We start from the raw sequence: 27,020 nt of genomic DNA, 5'->3' as shown, positions 1-27,020 counted from the left end.
GCGACGACAGCCCGGGGGGGGGGGGGGGGGGGGGGGGGGCGTTGGGGTGCTGGCGGAGGCTAAATAATGACTCTATATACTTAATTACAGCTTGTTGTAAGTGCACCTAGTCAGATAGTTGTTAAAGTGTTTTCTTAGCTTAGTTCTTGATATCCTTAAACTGCTCTAAACAAAGGTAATATTTGAAATAATCTGCATTGTCCCGAGTTAAGTGTGTGCTAGGGTAGGCAATACACACATATATACATACCAAGCTTTTATAGTATCTGCATAAAATGTGAGAGTTGTTATCGCTGTCTATCAGTCAGTCCTGATGTAATCATTCCAGTATTCCTTAGGAACATTTCACATAAAGAATAGTAAACCACTTGCTGTGAATAAATAATCACCTCAGAGATCTGTGACCGTACACAGGCTCCCCACCAAACTGTCCCAATTCTGGGTGATAAGTAGGTATAGCCAATGACCATTGATTATTTAAAACTGTCAAAGGTTTATGGGCCGAATTCAGCATTTATCGCTAATCAGTGAATTTGCAAACTCAACGATTATCGAACGACTACTTCACACATGTACCGTGCATGCACGAGGGTGAACAGCAACTGAAAATGCATGGGGAACGTAAGGCAATCCCTCTGCTGACAGGAGGCCGGTGTATCGCTGTGGAAAACAGACACTTTGGGCCTTATTTTGGTTCATTCTTTCTGACAAAATCCTTCTTAGATGGACAAAACCATGTGCACTGCAGGGGGGGGGCAGATGTAACATGTGCAGAGAGAATTAGATTAGGCCCTTTATTGGAGTGTTAAAAACAATGCAGGTCGCAGGTTAGTGGAAGCCACAGAGCTACTCGAATTTGCGCGGACTGCAAAATCCTTTCGATAGTTCAGGATTTGCGTATAGATAGCGATCTGTGAAAGTTTTGTAATGCGTTCAAAAATTGCAGGGGTCTTTTCTTTCTGTCTGGGAAGCAGCTATCTACTCACAGTCAACTGCATCTTCTCAGATTAGGGATCATTGCTGAATCAGACCCTATGGGCCTGAACCATCGATGGTGACAATACCATCCCCTCTGAGAAGTCCTAGTTTGAGGACTCTCCTCACTGCCAACATCCCAATGTGGCCTGCATTGACCTGATTGGCTGAGCAGTATGGGAGTAGAGTCCCATTCGCTGATGCTTTGCATAGATGACCAGCGTTGAACGGACTTTGAAAGGAAAGTTTTTCACTACAGCCACTACTCATTTTGTTGCAATTTGGCCTTTTATCCGATTTTTATCACCCGAGATGTATCGCATCCGATTTCCCTTGAACAGCAGGTCCCCAGGAGTCCTTTTACATGCGGTGAATCGCATGCAATATATCGCATGTAAAAAATGACCTATTCAGTGCCAAATCGGATGTAAGTACTCCCGGGGAGCTGCCGGGGAAGTTCAAGGGAAACGGGTCTGACTTGTGCCTCAGACACATCAGAATAGTGTATGGGCACCTTTAGCCTGTCAGTGCCAATGGGTCAGAGCTCTGTTTAAATTATACCCCTTTCACATCGCAAATGAAGGGTCGCTCCTTGGATTTGGACACAGATCCCTCCTGGGAGCGACCCACCATTTGCAAGGTTCAGCTCCCCACGCCGGGTTGTTGATGTCAGACAGGGGACGGGCGGAGCGGTGGTGCGTCATGGGGGGGATTGCAGCGCTTGGAGCTGACGCTGTCTCCAAGCGCTGTCGCTTGATCTGAGTTACCCGTTCACACTGCACAGCAGCCCGGTCCGACCTGTGATTAATCCTTCTTTTAACCCGTGTCAGGATGCCGACTTGCTGGACCCGGCAAATTAAAAATGGGCCTTTCACATCATACAGATACCCAAGTCGACCCGGCAACAGACCTGGGATCGACCCAGGTTATCTTTGCAATGTGAAAGGGTTATAAGTGGTACTATAGAACTAAACCACAATACTAACACTACTACTCTAGTACTAATAATAATAACAACATTATTAATAATAATAAAAGATATGTCTTTTGTCAGAAATGTTTTCAAGGACAGAATGTCTCTATTTTAGGATGCTAGAATTCCTTCTCAGTCTGTCTCCAAAGTCTTGCTTATACATTACATGTGTGAATGAAGAGTTAAAGCTTGCTTGGGTGGGAAGTGAGAATATCTCTCATTGATTCAGCTGGGAGGGCGACATAGATACTCAGCCTGATTGTGTCTGGATCTCGGATCTGGGATGGTGTCCAGGTTTTGTTTTACGCTGGTATAATCTCCCCAGAGGAGCTGAGTTAGAAGCAGAATTGAGGTCAGGCAGGAGAGCTTGTTATTTTTAGGTAACAAGTTGTTTTTTCACAGTTTTCCATTAATATTCTCCCGTTTAACCCTCAGAGAAATAAGTCTTATGTTCAGTTATCTCCTCTTTGGGGAAATTGTTTACAGAGGTCTATCCCGCAGTAAGTGCAAGTAGGTATTATTAAGTGGACATGTCACATGCTTACCGTAGAGATGGCCACTTTGTGGACTGAACCATCTTCATGAGAATGCAGCCTGCTAGTTCACTAGGAACCACTGACATCATTGAGATGTGGCAGACAATTTATGGGCAAATCCAGTGTGCAGCAAGTCACTATTCAATATGGCTGCTTCCATTGTGTGTAGATAATAGTTACACGTTAACATCACTATACATGTCATGGACTTGCTCAACAAATATAGATCCATTTACTTGGCACAAAATGTCCGATGCAGAGTGCAAACCCACTTAAGACATTGCCATGTTTGTGGAGGCACTCCCAGATTTCTGCTATGGCTTTCATGGAGCAATATGGCGGCAGTCGTGCTGGAGCAGATGTTTGTACAAGCTGAGGGGAACAGTCTGGTGGAATGAAGGCCTTCCTTGTTAGGCGGATTAGGAACACCTAATGAAGCAGGATTTTTAAAATAAGATGAAGGGACAGAGAGGGGACAGTGTCTAGTTCGACAGCTAAAAGGTCCACCACTATTGGTTGACAGTTAAAAGGTCAACACAAGCATGCATGTTGACCTTTTTTGATGTGTCGACCTTTTGAATGTCCAACTAGGCACTGTCCTCTTAATGACCACATCCCCCTAGATCAGTGATGGCTAACCTTGACACTACAGCTGTTGTTGAACTACACATCCCAGCATGCCCAGATACATTTTTACTATTTGGCCATTCTGAAACTGATGCAGGGCATGCTGGGATGTGTAGTTCAACAACAGCTGGAGTGTCAAGGTTAGCCATCACTGCCCTAGATGAACGTTGAACTAGTTTTCCCTTTACAATCTTGCTCCTAAACTGAATATGATGTGAGCTTGTCTAAAGTGGCATACATACGGTGTGATTACAGCCCCATTTCTAAGCGATCTGACTAGATCGCTTAGAAAAGAAGCGCGGATAGCTCCATGTCTATGGCCCCCGGCGACGTGCTGTCCTGCGCGTTGCTACTGCCGGGTTAGATATTACAAGTATGCTAGAAATATCTAGTCATCACCCGTGTTCTCTCTATTGCATACCTCCCAACTGTCCCGCTTTTCGCAGGACCGGCCTGTTTTTTTGGGACGGTCCCACGTACCGCCCGGCGCTGCCAGTGTCCCGCTGCATCTATTAAGCAATGTCGAGGGAGAGAAATGGGGGCGTGGGACACTATGCTATTCAGAACACGGATAGTGACAGATCGCTCCGCACACTGCTCCCGTTGCCCCATGTGTACGGGTTATTACATGCATTTCTACTCATCAAAATGCAGTGTTTTTTGGAAGATCTTAGTGAATAGGAGTGAGGGGAATGGAGAGGATGCAGATTATAGTCCTCATTGGCCTAGGTCGTAAAATCAGCACCAGCCTATTGTGGAAAGAGCAGGAGCTTCTCACAATGGGCCTGTGACCAGTCCTGTACGAATGTGTACACCCTCTACACCAGACCAGCTGTTGTGAAACTATAAATCCCAGCATGCACTGCCACAGTTTTGCTTTTATGGAATGCTAGAACTGTGGCAAAGCATGCTGGGATGTGTAGTTTTACAACATCTGGAGAGGCACGTTTGCCAGGCCTGCTCTACACTATCAACATTTCCATAAACATGTAAAAGTCAAATTGTGAAGAAAATAAAAAGTGTAATTTAAATATTTTATCGATGTTATTTATGACGGTATGGCCAACTGGACCGCTGACATGTCATGCTGTCATAAATGTTGGCTTCTATATGGAGGCCTTTAGCTGTGGTTTCATCTGCCCCATTGTTAATTAGGAAAGAAGGGGAGTATACAGCGCTCGGGTTAGACTGAATAATAACCAACTACAAGTAGTAATAAAAATACAAATACATTTATTGCATAAAACATAAATTGGAGAATTCTCTATAAATAAAATGAAAAATGGGGGGAAAAACCAGTAAGAACTGGAAAAACGAGTTTAAAAAACAGTCATTGCATGCATATATGCTCCAGTGAAAAAAGTGGTAAATCGTGAGTGCCAAGCTGTTAGATATAGTTACCAACGGCGACGGTCAAATGTCAAGACCTCATTTCTTGAAGAAAGATTTGATGATAATTCCGGTATAATACCCAGTGTGTGGATCCAGATTACCTCCGGGTGTTATGGCAGAATGGTCTTCGATGCCAATGTTTGGAAACACCACAGGTTGAAGTTGAGATCTGTTGGAGGCACAAGTATGGAAGATGCTGGTCCCGAATAGAGATTCACCGAGGTGTTGGCTGGAGCAAGATGAAAGGTGGGGCTCAATGGTGGGGCTCAACGCGTTTCGACATGTTCACACGTCTTCATCAGGAGCAGTGGTTAATTAGGATCTGTTGGCAAGGAGCCAAAAAAAGAAGACAAAAGGACCCATTTCAAGATAAATATATATATATTACTTATTGGGTATATAGTTCAGGTTGGTATGGTGAGAAGAACGACAGCATAAAATCGTTTATCAAATATATATATCAAAAGTAGTTTAATAACCACTTATATAATAAATCATCTGAAAGCCTATTAGACTGTAAGGCCGGCGGATTACCAGACAAATGGTTCTTAAAGCCGTTAGTATTTCAATATAGTTCTTAAGTGTTACATCTAAATCATATTTGTTGTTTGCTCCCATGGCACCATGATTTAGGGACACCTTACCGTGTTACAATTGTATCGTTATTTCCATAGTTATAACTATGCAAGGGGGCCATTGCTATGGGGCCCAGAGACTTAGGGGGTCTGGACCAAGGTTATAAAATTGGGTACTTGTTTCCTATCTGGGCGCCCAGGTTTTCTACGTAGGGCACCGTAATGAAATCGGATCGCATCGCATCGGATTCGGTACTCGATGATGTACGATGGCATACGATGCTATCCGATCCGATTTCATTTTAAATCGGATCGCATCGCATGCGGTGACGCGATCAACCTGATTTTTACATTGGAATCAATGTTAAATGGTCCCTGAGACCCGATTTTACATTGATTTCAATGTAATAACCCCGCAAACCCACGATTTGTATAGGAAACCCCCCCTGATGGTTTAAAGCGTGGCGAGCGGCGGCGGTACGCGTCCTCCGACTTTTTCATACCCCCACTATCCACGTCGGCATGGAGTTGAGAATAGAATAGTGTGGCGAGCGCACCGAGCCCGAAGCGTGGCGAGCGGACGCGGATACCTGTGAAGCCCGCGAGGGGACACGGATACCTGTGAAGTATCCGCGTCCCCTCGCGGGGCTCGCTGCGCTCGCCACGCTTCGCGCTCGGTGGCTCGCTGCGCTCGCCACACTATTCTATTCTCAACTCCACGCCGACGTGGATAGTGGGGGTATGAAAAAGTCGGAGGACGCGTACCGCCGCCCCTCGCGGGGCTCGCTGCGCTCGCCACGCTTCGGGTTGACGTCAATACTGTGTTTCTGTGCAGATGTGACAAGGGGAGGGCTTTGAAGGGTTAATAAATACAGTAGTGTTACAGATGGCCCATCCTATGGGCCAACCATAAAAGCGGGAACGAAATCGGATCGGATCGCATCGTTCAATATCGTGTATGTGCATTTGTGGTATCCGATGCGATGCGATCCGATTTTGATACGGAGAATACCATGGTGCGCAATTAACTTAGCGGGCGCCCAGATAGGAAACAAGTACCTAAAATTGAGTCTGGTCCATCGCTCAGCTTGAATTGTGTGCAGTTACAATATCATGAGAGGAGTGTCTATATAATGGTAAGAAGGCACTGTAATTGGCACAATATGAACTGGAGGACACTCTTATGTGTCATCCGATCTGCTCATATTAATGTGGGAGGCTCTATAATGTTAGATAGTCAGACCTGGGGCACTTTAGTGCGGTACAGTATGATCAGGGGCACTGTAATGTGGCATAATATGAACTGGGGACACTGTATGTTACATTGTGAATTGGGTATACTGTGTGGCATAAAGTGTACTGGCCGCCCTAAAATGTTACATCATGTAAACTAGGGCACTACTACGGTTTAAAAAATAATTGATGATGCTACTATGGGGGCATAATATTAACTAGGGCACTACTTGTGTGATCTAGGACACTAAAATGGGGCATAAAATGATAAAGAGGTGTCTCTCAAGAAGCATTGGGACAAAGCCCCATTCATTATGTTGCTATGGGCCCACAAAGTTCTGGATATACTCCTGATTATATCAGAAAGTCCTTGAATTTTGTAGTCTGTGAGAGTTTGGAAACAAAAAAAAAAGGAGATGGGTTAATAAGAGCTGTCTTCTCTGTGTAAACTCCCTCTCTCTCCTTCCCACCATTTATTGGAATGACTTAGCTGGGTTCCTGTGGGCATACATCCTGATTGAGGTTTCATAGCCAGCTCATTAACAGCTGCTTCCCTTGGGTTTTCAGCAACAATGAAGGAGGGGCAGGACCCCTGGGACAGATAAGATATCAGCTTTGAGCAGGGAGCTGTAGGTTCAGTACCAGGGACAGCGGCAGAGGCAGTAGGACTGACAGCAAAGTGCTGCCTTGGAAAATGATCTAAGTGACCTTGACTCTGGCCAACACTTGTCTATCAACTGACCTCTAATGAAAAACTGAAACCCCTGTAACCAAGGACGACAGGATAATGGGCAAACATCGCGGATTTTCCAGACATTTTAGGTTTGTTTTCCTTTTCCCCCATAACAAGTAAATAATGCATTATTGATATGGACAGGACTGTATTTATACTAATGGAGCACTCTTAGCAATTGTAGATTTTAAAAGGATAAAGGAAGTCCATTCTGGCTTAGCTTTTAACTATAAATCGGTCTGTAGAACAGTTCTGGTATTAATGGAAGGACCGTGATCTTCAGATGGAGGATGATAAACTAGTAGTAACCAGGATTTGGATATATATAGGATTAAGTTCTCGTCTCTGAACTCTGCCTTACATCTGTTACTTACATTTCCACATGTAGGGGGAAATTTACTAAAGGAAATTTGTAAAAAATAGGTGTATTTGTATTTAGAAATACACTTATTTTTTACATTTACTATCCTGAAAATACGGCAATTCGTATTCGTATTGATAGCACATCAATACGAATACGAATTGCCGTATTTTTTGGGATAGTAAATGTCAAAAATAAGTGTATTTCTAAATACAAATACACCTATTTTTTACAAATTTCCTTTAGTAAATTTCCCCCGTAATGTACTAGATCTGCTGTTATGTATGATGACGTTCTATGTGTGGTTTGTTCTACCCTCTGCCCAGCAGTGTTTCATGGTGTTTATACAAATAATCACGGTGAATGGATCTGAGCTTAGAACTCTATTGTGTTTAGTTTCAGCAAGCTGCAGAAATGAGCTTGCATCTTTCAGTTTATATGATATTGTTATTCGGGCATAAAATGTAATGTGTTGTTATTATGACACTTGGGAAGTAAAGCTCTCAAAATGATACATAACAAATGATGGGGGTAATTCAGGTTGGCTCACAAGGAGCCGGATTCGGTCCGGGGACCGATGGTGCGGCTCCGCGCATGTGTATATGCCAGTGATGGCTATCCTTGACACTCCAGCTGTTGTTGAACTACACATCCCAGCATGCCCTACATCAGGGGCTGGAGTATGAGGACAGCCAGCGTTTTCTGTGAGTGCCTACAAAAATGCTGGTTGCTCCCATGCACGAGGCGGGTGGCTAACGTCACATGACGTCAGCATCGGCGCCATTCTCAGACATTTCCAAGGCAAAAAAAAGTCAGTTCAGACTGATTTTTTTCCTGCACGCAAATAAAAGTCAGTCGATGGTCGGCGGCCATTCGCATATAAGCGCTCGGTAAGCAAGTCAAAAATTGCAACTGCACATAGAACCTTTTTCAGGTCCTTTCGGCCGGCCGCGTGTGTTCGCATGCGACCGATGTTTTGTTTTTGCGCATGCGCTTCCTGCATGTGGCCATAACGAACAGATTGTTCACCGGGTGCACGCACCCAACCTTGTGAACGTTGGGCGGGGGGGGGGGGGGGTGGCGGTGCGGCCCATTAGCATATGGGAACGCTGGGCGTTCTCATGCGAATGAGTCCGTGACGGACATGCGGGACACACTTCCCCTCCAAAGATGTGGGAGGGTCCCAGTGGCATGCAAATGGATCTTTATGTAAAACATCCAATCACAGCCAGTACGAAGGAATGCAGCTTGCGAATGGTTGGACTGCATCTCCCACCATACGCAAAGGCAGGATCTGGTTCACTTGCAAGGATGCGAATTCGCATCCGAGCGAATGAACCAGAATAACCCCCATAATCCAAATCAGCACCATGCACTTCAAGGGCAAATTGCATAGTCAAAATTCGGCCATAGCCAGAATCTCATGAAAGGAGCCACTATTAGCTCCGTGGCTGTCCAGTTCTGCTGTCTTGACACCTCCTGACTATAAGGACTTGTGAATGGCACTCATTAACCGAAGGAAAGAGGTGATAATATCTATGTCTACAACACTGGATCTGTATGAACGGAAAATGTCACCTTCATCATCGTTCTGAAATTGGAATATACCGTATGTGCAGCTACCAGGCATGCAGCAGCAGCAGCAGCAACCGCACATGTAATGCGATCCGGCAATTAGCAATGAGTGTAAGTGTTTAATGGGAGCTTAATGATTAGTGGAGGATGCCAATCCTGCCCCGGGATAGATATCTGATTAGGAGTCTACGCTGATGGAGTAAATGCGGCGGAGGCCATGAGAAGGAAATAAAAAAAAGCTTCAAACATCAAATAAAGCCCTTTTCCTGTTTTGATTTGTAAAGCAGATTTGAGGTTATGTTAAAATGACAACTTGTCAAAACCAAATCACAAGACACTGTCAGCCTTGTACTTCACATGAACCTCGCTGTATCCGAGGGAGACAGAATCTTTTATCCTTTGATCTGAAAATACCAAGGTGGCAGACACAGTGGATGCTGCCTGAGTGATGGCATGTGTACGCTTGCAAGCTGGCTTTTATCTCGCTGCTGGGATAATTATACCATGAGACTAGCTCTGCCAAATCTTCTGAGCGATCCTCCTGCTCCCTGGGGAAATGTCGGCAGTGCTGGGAGGAGAGGAAAGCGGAAGAGATGAGTACAAATTAAATGCTTGGGAGTTAAATGGTGCAGCAGAGTCTTATTATCTTTCTTGTTAAACTCAGCCAGGCCAAATAACATCCCTGTGTCCCTACACACTCTGGGGTTGAGTCGGGCTGTATTTGCAGGGAGGCACAAAAGCCTGATTTGCTACCTTACTGTATATTAATGTGCGATTCGCTACAGCTAATGGGCCAGATGTATCACGCTTCAAAAAGTGATAACGTGGAGAGTGATGAAATGCCAGCCAATCAGCTCCTTCCTGAAATGTCAGGCTGGGTTTGAAAAATGACAGGTAGGAGCTGATTGGCTGGTGGTTTATCATTCTCCACTTTTATCGCTTTTTGAAGCTTGATATATCTGGCACAGAGGGGTTATTTTGGTTCACTCTTTCTGACAAATTCCTTCTTAGATGGACAAAATCATGTGCACTGCAGGGGGGGGGGGGGGGGGCAGATGTAAAATGTGCAGAGAGAATTAGATTTGGGTGAGTTATTTTCTTTCCGCGCAGGGAAAATACTGACTGCTTTATTTTTACACTGCAATGTAGATGTCACTTTGAAGTAAAACCCCACCCAAATCTAACTCTCTCTGCACATGTTACATCTGCCTCACCTGCAGTCCACATGGTTTTGTCCATCTAAGAAGGAATTTGTCAGAAAGAGTGAACCAAAATAACCCCCATAGTGAGAGTCCATACAGCTGCAAGCAGAAAGCCATGCTGTACACTGATGTTACGCCAGTGGCCACAACCATCATCTTCTCTTGCACCAGCATTTATCCTGTGTGCAGGAAACTGACCGAGGGGTCTATATACCAAGCCTTGAAGGCTGGAAAGAGACAAAGTACTAACCAACCAGCTCCTGACATTTTTCAAACCCTGGCTGTGGGCTGACAGCTGAGTTCGGCGGCCATGCGCGATGCCAGCGAACTCACACATTCATACCCCTTCTACCCCAAATCCGGGATTCGACCCGGTATTTGGAACACCGATCCAAGCCAGGTCAGATCCGGGATTTGCACCATTTACACTGCGGTGCCTACCCGGCGCTTGGATATGACATCATCTCCAAGGGCTGGGACTGCCGATCACCCTGCAGGGACCGCCAATTGTCACGCTGAGGGCAAGCCCAGCACCAAAGCAAGATGCTGGGCTTCCCCCAGCCCTCGTGCCCCCCCCCCCAGCCCCCATCCACATGGTGAATGGATGCCGCACACTTCCTCCCTGCCTCCACTGCTGTCTACACAGTACAGCAGTCAGCAGCAGAGGCTGTGTGTGCTCCTCGACCAACCTCCTTGTTGACCGCAGTACGCAGGGCATCTGGAGGTTGTGCTTCCCCTATTGCTGTAAACAAGAGCAGGGTCAGATGACCCAGCGTACCTGTTTACACTGCCCTCTACCCAGGTCCTGCCTGTGTTCTGCCCTGGTCAGGACCTGGGTAGAAGTCCACTGTAAAGGGACACGGGTTAACCCCTTTTACACCGCCGCTGACCTGGGTCCACGAGGGAAAAACCCAGGTTTTTGTGGTGGTGTAAAAGGGGTATTTCCTACAAGGTAAAACCATGCCTTGTAAATAAGTGCCCCTTTAAAAAAAAAAAGGCCGGCATCCAGTACAGCTTCCAAACTCGGGCATGATTACATCTGTCCCTGTGATTGGCAACCAGGTGCTTAGAATGATGGTGGTCAGAAGACTGTCGGTGGTATCTAGACACCCAGCAGGATCCCATTGACAGACTCCCGATAGTCAACATCCCAAATATCAGTTTGCTAGGGAGGATTAGGTTGCTGGGTGTGGGAGGGTTAGGGTCAGGCACAGGAGGGGATTAGAATTAGGCTGTAGGGGCATACTTGCCGACTTTGGCATACTCCTTTCCGGGAGAAGCCCGGAGAGGAGTGAAAGGGGGCGGGTAGAGGCTTCATTTTGGGGGCGGGGCTTGATGACATCACCATGACGGGCTGAAGCCTCAATTTGCGGGTCCGTGGGTGGGGGAGGGGCTAAAAATGCCGCGAATTGCGTCATTTAGCCCCGCCCCCTCCCCGCTGACCCGCGAAAGTCATAGTTTTTAGAACGCGGGGAGCCGGGGCTGTAGGGAAATGCGGGAGACTTGCCCCCCTTCCCGGGGGACCCGATTTGCGGGACCCTCCCGGCCATTCCGGGAGGGTAGGCAAGTATGTGTAGGGGTGGTTAGAGTCTTACCGTCAGGATGCCGATATCAGTCTTGTGGCTGCCGCCATTGAAAGCTCAGGGATCCCGTACCCATCCCCATGTGAGATAGGAGCGATTGGCCGGTACTTTATCTTCTTCCACTTTATCTCTCTCCAATGCTTAAAACATAGACCCCTGAGTGCCATCTGTCTCACACATGCATATGAGCACGCACAGGGCCTAATTCAGTTGTGGTTGGAGTTATGACTGCTGCTCCCCCCCCCCCCCCCACCCCCGCAATGAGCCGTAGACAGTCAGTCGCTGACACGAAAGGTTCCTGCTGATGACCGTTACTTTGCTGCATGTGTAGCAGCAGCGTTCCGGACATGATTATGGACCACTGTTTGCACGTAGACCTTTCGTAATAAAGGAATGCGCTGATTATAGGAATAGAAACTAAAGTAATACAGTGCTGAGAGAGAAAAGTTGCAAAAAAGTAAATGTGACATATTGGTTGGTTGTCTCCAGATGAAGGGAAGGCACAGATGAGTGATTAAAGAAATGTAATGGTTGGGTGTGGATTGCAAAGGTGGCAAATAGTGGACAACCGAGGTTAAGTTGAAAGATGTTTAGGACTGGAGGGTTTTAGAGTATTGTTATGAGAGAGTGATTGTTATGTACTATTTTTTGTATGACTTTTATACATATTTTTGTAGTAATAAAATTGTTCCATACTCACTTGAAATGATTATTAACAGCCAGAAGTGCATCGTTTATTACTGGATTACAATTCTAGGTTCTCTTATAGAAAGAGGCTCTGTGCTATGTAATATGCCAGAAATGTCCATAGTGTAATATGCCACCAATAGGGTTATTGCAGTGATTTTTAACCTTTTTACCTTGCGGCACACTAAATAAGATTTTAAAATTGCCATGGCACACCATGAGATCCCCACAGGGCAAAACACATTGGCCCCCACAGAAAAAAAAAACAAAAAAACCTACTGGCCCCCATGTAAAAAAAAAATCACATTGATCCCCACAGGTAACACAAATAAAATACATTGGCCCTTTACATAAAAAGAAGAGACCAGTAACCAACAGTTGAACTGGTGGTGGCTGTAAAATGGTTTGGGCATCTCTAGACCTGGGGGCACACTTAAGAACAACTCAAAGGGGGCAGAGTGGTTGAAAAACACTGGCTTAGAGGATGAGGGAAATGGTAGACTCTTGGATAGAGGACAAGGACATTGTTCAATTAGATGACCTGGAGTGAAAGGCATTTAAAGGAAATAGGATAGACGTAGTCAGGGGATGAATCAGGCCCATAGTTCCAGTGTTATTGCTATACGTTGCATGTGCCTAATTCCAAAACGTTCTCTGTTATTTCTCGGGCAGGTGGAACTTGCACTAATGTCTGTTTCTCTAAATTGTTCTCCCGGCAGAATATTTATCCCCAAGAAGCACCGGCAGCGTTTTGACCATGTCGTGTCCCAGAGTCTCATCAGTAAGATCTGCCGATCCAGGAGTGAACGCAGCAATCGCCTGCGGAGGAGTCGGAGTGAAGACCACCATGAGCGGCTACTGGTGTCTACAAAGGCTGCTTCTATGCCACACTGCCAGGATGAGCTGGGCAGGGGACTGAAAAAGAGCAGTTCTCTCATTGCTGGCAGCGGGGGCTCTGGGAAGCCACACAGGTGAACTCCGTCACTCAAATGGAACACGCCAATTGCGCTCATGGTTGCTGCTATTTTGTGGGCTCAACCAATATTCCTAACATCACAGACCGTTAATCAAACCTTCTAAAGACAACAAGTGGAGATGTTGTCTGTAGAAACCAATCACATTCGATCATTTATCTAGTATAAGATTATAGCTAGAATTTGATTGGTTGCTATGGGCAACATCACCCCTTTTCACTTTTAAAACTTTTAGTAAATTGACCACTTTATATGCTCATTGTCAGGGATTTCATGCTTGTTGCCAGGGGTTACATGCTCATTGCTAGGTGTTTTATGCTTATTGCCAGGGGCTTTTATGTTCATTTCCATGTGTTTTTTTATTAATTGGCAGTAGGTTTTTTGCTTGTTACCTCTGGGTTACATGCTCATTGCCAGGGGGTTACATGCCCATTTCCAGGGGGATACATGCTCATTGCCACTGGTTTACATGCTGATTGCCAGGGACAATATATATCTGTAACTTCTGGGTAGCAATATAGGCTACTCATTAGGACCTCTAGCATCTATCCATCTGTCCAGTAGAACCTCTAGCATCTGTCTCCTCCAAGGTGGCAGCCATTTTTGGAGGGACATTTTCAGCACATTCTATACGGAATGCCTGACCCATTGGAATCTGAGACCATGCACCCCCACAGCACCGGTTTCCCCAAGCCACCGCTTGGGCTGCAGTGCCATTGTTACGCCACTAACACACCAATGGATGTCACTGCACTTTAGTACTGGGTAGTGGATACATGTCTATGTAGAGGCAAGTCTACCACATCCTGGACCTCATAGCAAATGTTTATTCTGGGTTCCTACTGTACATATATGTGAAACCGCAGTGACTGGTGATCATTCTCATTATAAACATTTACATGTACTTTGTGGCAAAACTGTGTATTTATACAGCGTGCACAAAATCTCGTGATTGACAATGGTGAATGTTATGTGTATTGTACAGAAAACAAATGACAACAGATATGTGATACTGTGGGAGATATATTAAAATTTGGAGAGAAATAAAGTTAAGAAAGATAAAGTACCAACCATTTGCACCAACTGTGAAAAATGTCAGAAGCTGGTTGTTAGTAAGTAAGTTTTATTTATATAGCGCACTTTCTCCAACAGGACTCAAGGCGCTTTACAGAAAGTAAAAATAATGCACATACTGTAATATAAAGGGTTATCAGTACAAGGAACAACAATGGCAGTACAGATATACATCACAAATACAGATATGCACTAGATGCATTCTAATGAGGGACACGGACATGGGGAACATATAATTACTGAGCTGTGCAGCACCCAGGCAGCCATTCAGCGGCGCCACATGGTGATTGCACCAGCCAGATAGGTAGACAGGTAAAACAGTACAGATATAGGACACGTACAGTATACTAGATGTACTCTACTGAGCGACACGGACATGGGGAACATATAATTACTGAGCTGCACAGCACCCAGGCAGCCATTCAGCGGCGCCACATGGTGATTGCACCAGCCAGCTAGGTAGCCAGTAACAGTACTGATATATACATACTAGATGTACTCTAATGAGGGACATGGACATGGGGAACATATATTTACTGAGCTGTACAGCACTCAGGCAGCCATTCAGCTGCGCCACATGGTGATTGCACCAGTCAGATCGGTAGTAAAAACGGTACAGATAAAGGACACTACGGGGGTGACACGGGGTACATATTTGGCTAGCAGCACAGATCCTAGGCAGCCAGTAGAACAGTACAGGGTACACAGAACAAGACATAACAGCAACAGAAGAACAAAAACAGAGCACAATTAACAGTACAATTCTTAGTACACAATACAGCTGAGATATAGGGAGGTGAGTGAGAAGAGATGCAGGTATAGATGGTAGGTGAGTAGGAGAGCTGTAATTGAAATGCAAGAAGAGAGCTGTGAGAACAGGAGGTAAGAGGGCCCTGCTCCAAGTAGCTTACAGTACTTTATCTCTCTCCGATTTGTCTCTCTCCAGCGTTTGATGTACCTTCCCCAAAATTTGATTGTAAATTGAAGTTGTGGGTGCTCAGATAAAATTGTGTTTCTAAAATGGCATTAGTACCCCCCCACACACACTTTAATTAGAAGCCTTCTTACTAGCCAATCACTGAGCTGTATCTGTGTTTCTCTGCCTCCTTTGCTTTGCAGGACGGTTCGGGTGTGCAAGGGCAGTAGCAGTTTTGGGTTCACGTTACGGGGTAATGCCCCAGTGTGGATTGAGTCTGTTCTCCCAGGTACAGTATTCCACCATCGTTATCTAACTGGTATCTGACATAGAATTATAACATAGGATAAGAGTCAAACGCAGATACTCCCATTGTGGAGACATCCGTCTTTGCAAGTTTATATTGCAGAGTACCAGTAAAATGAAGAAGGGCCTGATTCAGACCCAGTCGCTAAGCAGCGTTCTTTTGCTGCTTAGCGAGCGGGCAAATGGCGCTTGTGGGAAGAGCAAACGCCAAATACGGGGCAGGCACTGATGTCACACACCCTGCTTTGTGTGACCGCCTCGGCGAGTGTGATACTCCCTGAAGGCGTTGGCACAGCGGTTCTGCTCATGCACATGTTCCCCGATACACATTCGCAGACACACAACATCGGTCCCCGGACCAAATTTGTAAATCTCTGAGCCAACCTGAATCACTCCCTTGAGTTCCGTGTGTAAACTGAAGTCACAAAGTTATCTCGGGTCATAAAGTAGGGAATATTTATATTTTGGCTCTTTTATTATTATTTTTTTTCTCTATATAATAAGTTGAAGAGCGTGTGTGCGTGTCCGTTGCATTGCGGACACACCGTGGCACTCAGAGCCCCCAAATTTGGCAACAAGGTACCTCTATTCCCGGTGGTGTGCATCTCGAAGCCGTTTTTGGGAAATTTCACTCAGAAATTTAAAAAAACACCAAGATTCAATTTGCCTTGAATCAGGATCTGGAAAAAAAGATTGACGATCTGGGAAACAGATGATGACGGAACAACACCACACCTGAATTCATTGCTCCCATTGAATATGAATGCAAACACATTCCAACATTATGGTGGAGGATTTCAACAATAAGGAATATTTGGGGATATACATATACCACACATCACACACACACACACACACACACACACACACACTATACTTGAATACCTCACCCTCTCCCTGGTAATGTGTGAATCTGTGGTGAAATACCCTTCTTATCAATTAACCAGCTCACCACAGGTGACAGTAATCAGACATTACCAGGGAAGTCCAGCAACAGAGTTTTCTCTCCCTGAAAGAGAGAGTCAGGTAGGCAAGTTTCACACACACATAACACACACAGTACACCACATACACACACACAGCACACCACACACATAGATACATAGCGCACTACACACACTTATACATTAGTTAGATACACATAACACACCACATGCAGTACAACATACACCAACAAACACTGCAACACACACCCTAAAAGAGTACAACACTCACAAATACACGCACACACACTTAAATATTGCACACATACAGAAACACACAGAACACACACTTAGACATTGTGCAGATACACACAGCACACTACACACACATATATACATAGTGCATACATGCCGCACACAGACATCCATTCACCTCCACCCTGACTCCGCTGCTGTCTGCAGAGTACAGCAGCGGAGGCGGTGTGTGACCCCCATCCAACCTCCATACTGACCACAGGATGCTGCGGTCTGGAGGTTGGGCTTGTAAACAGGAGCCGGGTCAGATGAATGTGACAGGTAGCAGGTGGGATGAATGTGACCTGTAGTGTGACATAGAGGTGCATGTCCCTGCGTCACCCCACCATCCATGTCCCTGCATTACCCTGCCATCTCTGTCCCTGCATCACCTCGCCATCTCTGCCCTGCATCACCCCGCCATCTCTGTCCCTGCATCACCCAGCCATCTCTGTCCCTGCATCACCCCACCATCTCTTTCCCTGCATCACCCCGCCATCTTTGTCCCTGCATCACCCCGCCATCTCTGTCCCTTCATCACCCCACCATCTCTGCCACTGTATCGCCCCACCATCTCTGTCCATGCGTCACCCCGCCATGTGGCATAATGTGAATTTTGGCTCAATCCAGGTGGCATAATGTGAATTTTGGCTCAATTCGGGTGGCATAATGTGACTTTTTGCTCAATCCGTGTGGCATAAAGTGAATTTTGCCACTCTCTGTGTGGCATAATGTAAATTTTGGCTCAATCCGGGAGGCATGATGTGAATTTGGACTTATTCCAGGTGGCATGATGTCAATTTTGCCTCAATCCATGTTGCATAACGTAAATTTTGGCTCAATTTATGTAGCACAATGGGAATTTTGGGGGTCTACTACTGTTTTGCATAATGTGTATAAGGGGCATACAGCATGGTACACTACACTCAAGAAAATGCCCCCTTTTGAGAGGCGGCACCCTCTTTTTCTGGAGTGTGCACATAACTTCAGCCTTTCATTTCCCATGCCTTACCATACCCCCACTTCAAAATTTCCACTTCGACCATTGCACACACATATTTATACGTAGCGAACCTCACACACTTACACATTGGACGGATACAACACAACACACCACAGTACACAGACCCACATACACTACAACACACACAAAAACAGTACAGCGCACACAAACACACAAAATTAAATTCATCATAGGTGCTAAATCTCAGGAGTGGATGTGGAATTCATCAACACACACCAGCTATCAAGTCAGGAGTGGTGCGTTTCAAACAACAACAACAATACCACACCTGATGTCATTGCTAGCATTGAGTATCAATGCAAACACATTGTAACATTATGGTGGAGGTTTTAATAAATTACAACCTTGAGCCATAAACGCAGCATAAGACAACATTTTACAGCAATTTTGGAAATTTAAAAAAAAAACAAGGTTGTCCCGGGCAACGCCGGGCGGGTCAGCTAGTAATGAATATGCCAAGTTGGAGTTTGATATTCATAACAATGTGAGAAAATTGCGTATAATCGCATTGTTCCCTAACACTGTGTTGCTAAGGGACCGTGGCTGTGGTAAAGGAGATCTGACAACCATTTATAATATAATGTGATATTAGACTTAAGGCTAAGCAAATGGAATTTTCCTTTACCATTATGAATCAACTTCATACGACACGGGGGTCTAGAGGAGGCTAAAAGCTGTCAGGAAGCACCCCCAGAGCAATATCCTATATTGTGACATGTCACTAGACACCCCCCCCCCCCCCCTTCGTTCCATTGGCGGCAATGCTTTGTGGGTAATGTTTGTCTCCACTTTCCTGATATCGCTGGTTTTCAAAAAGTACATCACTGCATCACACACAAATATGAAGATATAATTATATGTATAACTTATGTACAGTCATCCTCATGCCTCATGCGTTTGGTGTTTGCAGCTACATAATGGATTTCTGCAGGAGCACCACACTTTTAGAATCTGGGCTTGCTGCAGATTTTGATGGACAGAATTTTGCACCAATGACATTGGTGTGAAATGCGTCAGTATAAATATGCATTTTACTGAATTGGCCAAACTAGATTATTTTTAATATTCGTCCCGCCTTGCAACAGTAGAATATGCACCAGTTACAAAACGTAACACCGTGCATAGGCAAATACAAAATGAAAATATTATTTGGAATAAAGTATAAGCATCAGCTGTCTTCCCCTTTAAACCAAAAAAAAACAAAACAAAACAAATGGTAAATGACTTTTATGCCGCAGTCTGACTGCAAATTTCAAATAAATAATAGATCACAGCAGCTACGCTAATAATAGTAATGGTGCCAGTAGGAGGCATCAAGGTGCCCTCAGCCAATCAGGAGCAGCGCTTAGTCGTCATTAGCAGAAGTGCGTATTTTACCCCAGGATGCACATTATATGCCTCCTGATAGGTGCTTATGTGTCATTGTGGTTGGCATTAGATACAGGATCGCCCGTACTGTCTGTACACGGTCAACAGCAGCCCACCCCCCTCTATCGTCTTGTCCACCTCACTAAGCGTAAAGAGTCTTAAGTGCACACCTGACCAACATACAGATGGATGTGTAGGATTTTTTACAGAGCCTGAGTGGTACTAAAAATGCCCTGGCGTACAGCCCCACTCAGAACATGTTTAATGCAGTTCATTTCATCCTCTAGAACTACGATATAACACTAACCAGACCGTGTAATGTGTCAGAGTATGACGTCTCTCTCTTCCAGGCAGCCCTGCAGATGTGGCCGGGCTCCAAGCTGGGGACAGAATCTTGTTCTTGAATGGTTTGGACATGAGGTGAGGAGGTTAATACATTCTTAATGACACTTGCTAGACTCTAGCAACACTGAGGCCTGCTGAGGTACGCATGTAATGCAGGTTGCTTAGTCACTATGAGTGACAGATACTCCTTCTGCCTGCTTTAATTCCCTGACTTCAGGCCTCGTAAGAGACCGTAGAATTGGCTCCTCTGTTAAGTTTAACCTGTGGCTTATATATTGCAACCCTTGTTTAGACAAGAACCATTAAACCCTTGCTCTAGTGAAGTCACCTAATAGCATTGCGTTGGCCATAGCTGTCTGTCTGTTGTCCAATCCGATCTCGCTTCTAATAAGGCTGTAGAGATGGGTCAGCACTGCAGACCTGACTGTACGCAGGCTGTAGATTGGGCAGTGTATGGAGTTGTCAGCTTTAGGTTCCACATGTGGGTAATCATTCTGTGACAGTCCTACTGTCATATTCTGTATTTGTAACTCTCTCTTGTCACTTTAGAAACTGCTGCCATGAAAAGGTGGTCTGCATGCTGCAGGGCAGTGGGGCCATGCCTACGCTGGTGGTGGAAGACGGCAACGTGTCCTACTGCGCAGGTGAGATTCGGCGCGTCCTTACTTGTATGATCCTTGTGGCAAAGTAACTACTGGTAAATAAATCATGGTAATCTCCATAGAAGCAATTCAGTTTAATACTGGGGTGCGCCTACCCAATATGTAGCTGCCCTGGTATTTTATGTCACCAGAATTTTTTAAAAGTGAGTTCTACCAAGCAAGAGCAGTATTGAACTGGGCGCGGGGGGTGCAAGGTGGCATGGGCTGGGCTCCACACCTGACAGATCAGTGGAATTTTACTGCTGAAACTATTCAGAGAACATCTGATTACCTGTATACACACACAGTTAGCCCAGGATCCGATTTAGATTCTTGATAAAAAAAATACTCTGCCATCTAGTGTCAGACACTTGTCACTGTAGGCTTATCAGATGATTTGCTAATGCTGATTACACACTTGTCCATTTCTTTTCAAATCTGACCAACGGTGGCGAGTGGTGAGGAAGAGCCTTTCCTGACCGTTTTCACTATAAAAAGTGTATGAACAATATAAAGAGTAATGTATATGAGAAATAAAATTAATAGCTAAGGAAAGAGGTGGTTTAAACCTGCAGGCTGGGGTGCTGATCACACCATTGTTAGTAGTCTATGACAGTATAGGGGGCAGACTGCTGTTAGGTGGTTGCTTAGGATCACAGCACCTTAGCGTATCATATTGTTTTAAAGGCACAACTATGCCAAACATTGCTTATTGAGAAATTCATAAACAAACATTAAACTAAGTAAATTGTGTTAAAATGTCATCCTTAAAATCAATTCTGTGGTGAGGGACAGGATTGGCTTATGTTTGTCCACATATGTTATGATTGATCGTTACCAGCGCTGGTTTTGACTGTTACATTGGCCATAAATTATTTAAATTGGTCCTGGACCACCAACACAAGGCAGCCCTGCAAGTGTCCTGAGGCACCCCAAGGGTTGGGAACCAGGGACTTAGGGGAATGGTTTACTATTTAGATAATATTTAAAACATAAGTCATGCTTGTTGTTTAAAGGCTATCTCCGAGAATACATTAGTCCATACTGTTGATTCAATGTAAATGTATCTGTCTCTCATTCCTTTTATTCCCCAAAAATGTAACAGTGTAATGTGGGCTAGGTGAAATGAGGGAGATTGCTAGACTAATGAGGGAGAGAGGGAGATTGCTGCTATTTCAGGGAGTCTCCTGCAGAATGCAGGAGGGTAGGCAACTATGCATTAGTCATTGATATTTGATTTTCTGCTTGTGTCTTAGATTCCGATTCGGATACCACTATCCCCACATCTGCTCTCACCTCCCTTCAGTGGGTCGCAGAAATCCTTCCCTCCAATATCCGCATCCAAGGACGGAGCTTTAGCCAACAGCTGGAACATCTGCTCACTCCCACTGAGCGATACACAGTCTGCAAAGCTCTAGAGAGCTTCTTTCAGCACAGGTACCAGCCTCCGCTTGAAACGTCATTGTGTGTACACCGCCTGTGTGACCGTATTACCCAGGCCAGTGGTTCTCATCCATGAAGTTTTCCTAGCAGGTCATGTATCAAGGATGTCTGTATGCAGAATATCACTCACACAGCAACATAGACTAACTCATCTGAGCATGGTCAAAGCACTGGATTTGGTATCCCCTGCTCCAGATGGAATTAATAGAGGAATGCAAAGTTGTAATCATTTAGTATGGACATACATACACACCGTGCCTGTTATCACATCTCGGGGCATCGTATAAACCAGGCCTGCCAACCTGTGTCACTCTCTGTTATGAAACTACAAGTCCCAGCATGCCTTTCCACAATGTGCTATTAAGGAATTGTAAAACTGTGGCAATGCATGCTGGGATGTGTAATTTCACACCTGGGGCGGGATGCAGTAACTTCCGCAGCCCCTCTCCGCCACACATCGCCGGCTACCACATAAATAATAATCACATATGCACTAACATATATGATTATGATCGCAAAGGACAGCTCTTGTGTTAAGAGCTGACCTTTGCGTTATGCCCGGCGATGTGTGAGTGGTCTCCGGCGGCTCTCCCTCCTTCTCCTGGCCAGCAGCCCCCTTCTCAAACGGCTGCAGGGGCTGCCGGCTCCGCCTCCTCCTGCCTGCACCTCTTCCGGCGGACAGAGGTGAGGAAGGGGAGGGCGTTGCGGGTCGGCGGAGGGCACATGGGGCAGCAGGGGACGAGAAAGGAAGCCCATAGGCTTCTATGGGATTATGCCAGGTAGAGCTGGTGTAACCCCAAGGTGAAGCCCCAGCGTAGGGGCTTTACTGCATACGAAAATGTGGTAAAAACTCCTGAAAACTGTGTTTCAAACACATTTTTTGTGCATTCCGGTCCTGGAGAGCCACAGATTTGCCAGGCCTGATATAAATTAAGTAATACATTACAAGATCAAGGACCATCCATTTCATCTCTGAATCTTTTCATCTACTTAATATCTTTATATGTATAAAAGGCTAACTACTCCTCTTCTCTATGAGGTGAAGTACCGCCAGTGACCACTAGGGGCCACTCGATGGACCAAATTACTCCTTAACAGAAAGTGAAAGCAAAATTTGGTGGAGTGGGGGAGCTGTGAAGCCAGATATCGGAATTAGGAGCATATATCGGAATTAGGGGGGTGGTAGAGTTTGTTGGCTAAAAACTGTCACAGCTCAAAGTGAAAGTAAAAACTGTCACATCTCAAAGTTTAATATAAGACTTCCGATAATGAGTAATGTACTCGATTGCAGATTTTTGCTCGCACCTCAAGGTGATTTTTGGCTACTGTATTATGCGTTTATGTGCTCAGCGACACACGCTACTAATTGTTTATGGCCTTTTGTGTCCTGTATGCATTACTCCATGGGAAATAGCAGGTAAGATACATCCCCTTTTTTCGCTTGCGTCCCATACAGCTGTATGTAAAAATAAGCGATATTTTACAAACCGCAATAGGCGTAAGTGCGCCCAGCCTCACATCGTATGACACTCCTGTAGGAGGTCGCTCATTATATCCACCCACGAGGAGCATTTACTGAAATGAGAAAAGGTTACACAATAAGTGGAGGAGATATTCTGACACCAGCGTCATCTGTGATGTTTGTGTCCCCAGGAACATCGACACGCTGATAGTGGACATATACCCAGTGCTGGACACTCCTGCCAAGCAGATCATCTGGCAATTCATCTTCCAGCTGCTGACATACGAGGAACAGGAGCACTGCCAACACAAGATCGCTCGCTTCCTGGGGTACAAGGCAGGTCAGAGAGCTCCATGACTGAGCGCTCATCTCAGTGTGCCCCATCACCCACCTCCAGTAACCACCCTACCACAGAACCTGGAGTCATTTGTTATTCACTGTATGCTGTCCGGTAGCGCCATGTGATGTCACCATATATTACTGTGTATAAAGCAGTGATAAGGGAGGAGAAGTGAGCCAGAAGTGAAGTGGCTCATGGCAACCAATCAGCACTGAAGTAACATCTGTAATTTGCATAATATAAAATTATACAGAGCAGCTTCTCCTCACTTATCACTGCTTCATACATCTACCCCTGACTGTGCATAATACATATCCGATGGAGCAGAGATTAAAGTATTTGGCCCAATTCCACAGCATGAAAGTAAGAGCAAAGTTATAAGTAATTACGGTACTTCTTTACTTTCACGGCGCCAGCATGGCGCCGCACGTACTTCCGGGTTACGCTCGCCACTAATTAAGTTAAATAAACGGGGTTAACGCCATGCCAACATGGATAGTTCATACCCCCACTATCCATGTTGGCATGGAGTTGATTTTAATTAGCGTGGCGAGCGTAGCGAGCCACCGAGCCCGCAGCGTGGGCGAGCGAAGCGAGCCCCGCAAGGGGACTCTGACGCGCGGCGCCATGCTGGAGCCGTGAAAGTAAAGAAGTACCATAATTACATATCTGTGGCCTATCAACTTGTGAACGGTCACCTGTCTCAAGCAGCCATTTTGTCGGCTGAACCAGAAATAAAAGTGTGCAGATATGACCTGCTTGAAGAGCTGCAACTGTGTGGTTTTATGTAAGTGAATGCTAATATGTATATATTAATTAAAAGACTAATTGTGCCATTTACATCCTATTTTCTCTATATTAAATGTATTACATGTTTCTCTTATCATCTGCTCTTCCCTGTTACTGTAACAACCAGACATCACTTGTGGAGATTTGCACCATAGATCCCATAACTTTGTCACATGACCTCTCTTTCTCATTTCTTGGGGCTCTGTGGCCTATATACCAGCATTAATCCTGTAGCCGTTTCACAGAACCCTTCTGGTGATTACTAATATCCATTATAGCAATATTACTAAGCCATATAAAATAAGCTTTTAATTCTCTTCTGGTATATAGCCAAGCTGCAGACCTCTGAAAAATTGTTGATTTGCCGTTTATTGCAATATAAGCAACACATTATGCATTACGGCCATTGCTGTGCCAGAACAAGCAGAACATGGGGGTGTTGTGGTATTACTAAAATGTTTGCGGTAAAATTAATGACTCTGGCACTTTTTATGATGACTGTTAGAACTATTACTGTATGTTGTTTTTTGACCGGTAATTCTACACAGCTGCCATGGATGCTGAAACTGGAGCTTCTCATCGAGGGTCTGTCCACGGGCAAGCAACGTATCAGGGGAGCATTCGCACCCAGGGCATGGAGGAAGGGAAAACAGGTGATTAGTTTAGAGACACACGTCTTACTCATGATAGTAAATTTGCATGTGCTCAGATAAAGGCCTGTTATTTTCTGCATGTGAACAATAATCTTGTATATATAAAATGAGATATAAGTTGTTATATAATGAGATGATCTCAAATTTAGATCTATACAGCAGACTGTTGCTAGATAACAACATTTTTATGTTGCCAAATAATCAAAATCTGGACAAAAGAGCCCAGCTGATGACCTACCCAAACCCCGCCCCTGAGCAGTAAACCCCACCCCAAACAGGCAAACCCTGCCCCTGAACAGGCAAATCCACTAGGAAAACTACATACTGTATGCAAATTTCTAATAAGCCACAAGCACTTTCTAGAACTAATGTTACAGACATGTGTGTATATACTGTGTATGTATGTATGTGTGTATATATATATATATATATATATATACGTGTATGATCCTCGATAAAATCTGTAGTAAACAACTGAAACATTAGAAGTACTAATATATTGTATAAAACCTGTTATGATGGGTTCTTCCTGTCCTCCCAATAATACCAATCCTTCCATTATTGATTGTTCATTTATCATTTATTTATTTATAGCCAGAACAAGTAGTACTTATATATGAGTAGCTATTCCAAAGTATCACTGTGCTTATGCCCACTTTCTAGAATGTTACTTTTTTTGGGGGGGGGGGGGGGGGGGATGGGACTCAGTACGGTTGCAGTAAAATCAATACTGTTCGCAGTTATATACTCTTATATTGCATATAATCACATATGCACTAACATATGCGATTATTAACGCAAAGGAAAGCTGCCCTTTGCGATGTGCCCGGTGATGTGTGTGCGGTCCCCAGCGGCTCTCCCCCCTTCTCCTGCCTGGCAGCTCCCTGCTTGGACTATTGCAGGTGTTGATGGGCTCCGCCTCCTCCTCCCTGCACCCGGAAGAGCTGCAGGGAGGAGGAGGAGGTCACTGGTGGGGCAGCACAGCAGAAGGCTGTCCAGATAGAGGTAAGAGGGGGGGGGGGGGGGGGCAGCGCTGATCGGCAGGGGTCGCGTGTGGAGGCAGGAGATGCGAAGGGAAGCCCATATGCTTATATGGGGTTACGCCAGCTAGAGCTGACGTAAACCCCCACAGCGAAGCCCCGCTAATGGGGCTTTACTGCATATGAAAATGCCGTAAAAACCCAGAAAAAGGGGTTTTAACCACATTATTTGTGTAGTGCATCTCGCCCTATATGATATGCGACTGACACCACTGATTTCGCTAACGATACCAGTGGTGCCACAAAACAAACAACCCATGGGTTAAACACTGAACAATATTGTTAATGACCCTGCCAAATATGCATTCACTGTGATAGCGTCAGATTAGACTGCCTGCTCAGATAATAAGGGTTATGTTATCGGTAAAGATTGATTAAAGGAGTGCGCATCATTAACAATAGAGTGGGTACATAGTGCATATCGTTAAATCATGTAGTGCAGGCATGTCCAAACTATGGCCCTCCAGCTGTTGTGAAACTACAAGTCCCATCATGCCTTGCCACAGTTTTGCTATTAGGGAATGCTAAAACTATGGCAAGGCATTCTGGGATGTGTAGTTTTACAACAGCTGGAGGGCCACAGTGTGGACATGCCTGATGTAGTGTGTACCCAGCTCAAATGCTATGTTTGAAAAATGACAGGAGATGATTGGCTGGCACTTTATCTTTCTCTAAGCTTTGATACACATGCCCAAAGCGGGACGCAGGGTCAAAATGTCAACATGGAAGCAGTTGAAAAAGGTAGACACACACTTTTAAAGTTTTTCAGGCTCCATTTTCTATGGGCCTAATTCAGATCTGTTTGCTAGGTAAACGCACCCCGCCGAACGCCCCCCCCCCCCCATCCCACTGATTGCATCCCCACACTAGCATGCTAGTGGATATGTACGCTTACTTTTATCCTGCATATTCGCGCATGCGCAAAGCCCCACCATCCACACCGGGGGGCAAATTCGGACTTGAGCGATCTGGGCTG

At 45.1% G+C, this 27,020-nt stretch overlaps 1 protein-coding gene across 3 annotated transcripts in view; it reads left to right on the top strand.

Annotated features, from left to right (window-relative positions):
* GRID2IP (Grid2 interacting protein) overlaps positions 1-27,020 on the top strand; it is a 144,074-nt gene that overhangs the window by 76,317 nt on the left and 40,737 nt on the right. For 2 of the 3 annotated variants that reach the window (XM_083152944.1, XM_083152946.1), the window contains 7 exons: positions 13,172-13,423; positions 15,620-15,705; positions 19,682-19,751; positions 20,226-20,320; positions 21,574-21,754; positions 23,414-23,562; positions 24,900-25,004. In XM_083152944.1, the coding sequence (XP_083009070.1) occupies positions 13,172-13,423; positions 15,620-15,705; positions 19,682-19,751; positions 20,226-20,320; positions 21,574-21,754; positions 23,414-23,562; positions 24,900-25,004 (938 nt within the window). Of the gene's footprint in view, positions 1-6,945; positions 7,134-13,171; positions 13,424-15,619; positions 15,706-19,681; positions 19,752-20,225; positions 20,321-21,573; positions 21,755-23,413; positions 23,563-24,899; positions 25,005-27,020 lie in introns of those variants that run through there. The other variant, XM_083152945.1, reaches the window with a different exon arrangement.

Source organism: Crinia signifera, chromosome 7 (genome assembly GCF_055691185.1).
Source record: "Crinia signifera chromosome 7, ASM5569118v1, whole genome shotgun sequence".
Classification (NCBI taxonomy): domain Eukaryota; kingdom Metazoa; phylum Chordata; class Amphibia; order Anura; family Myobatrachidae; genus Crinia; species Crinia signifera.
This window is presented reverse-complemented; position numbering and strand designations above follow the sequence as displayed.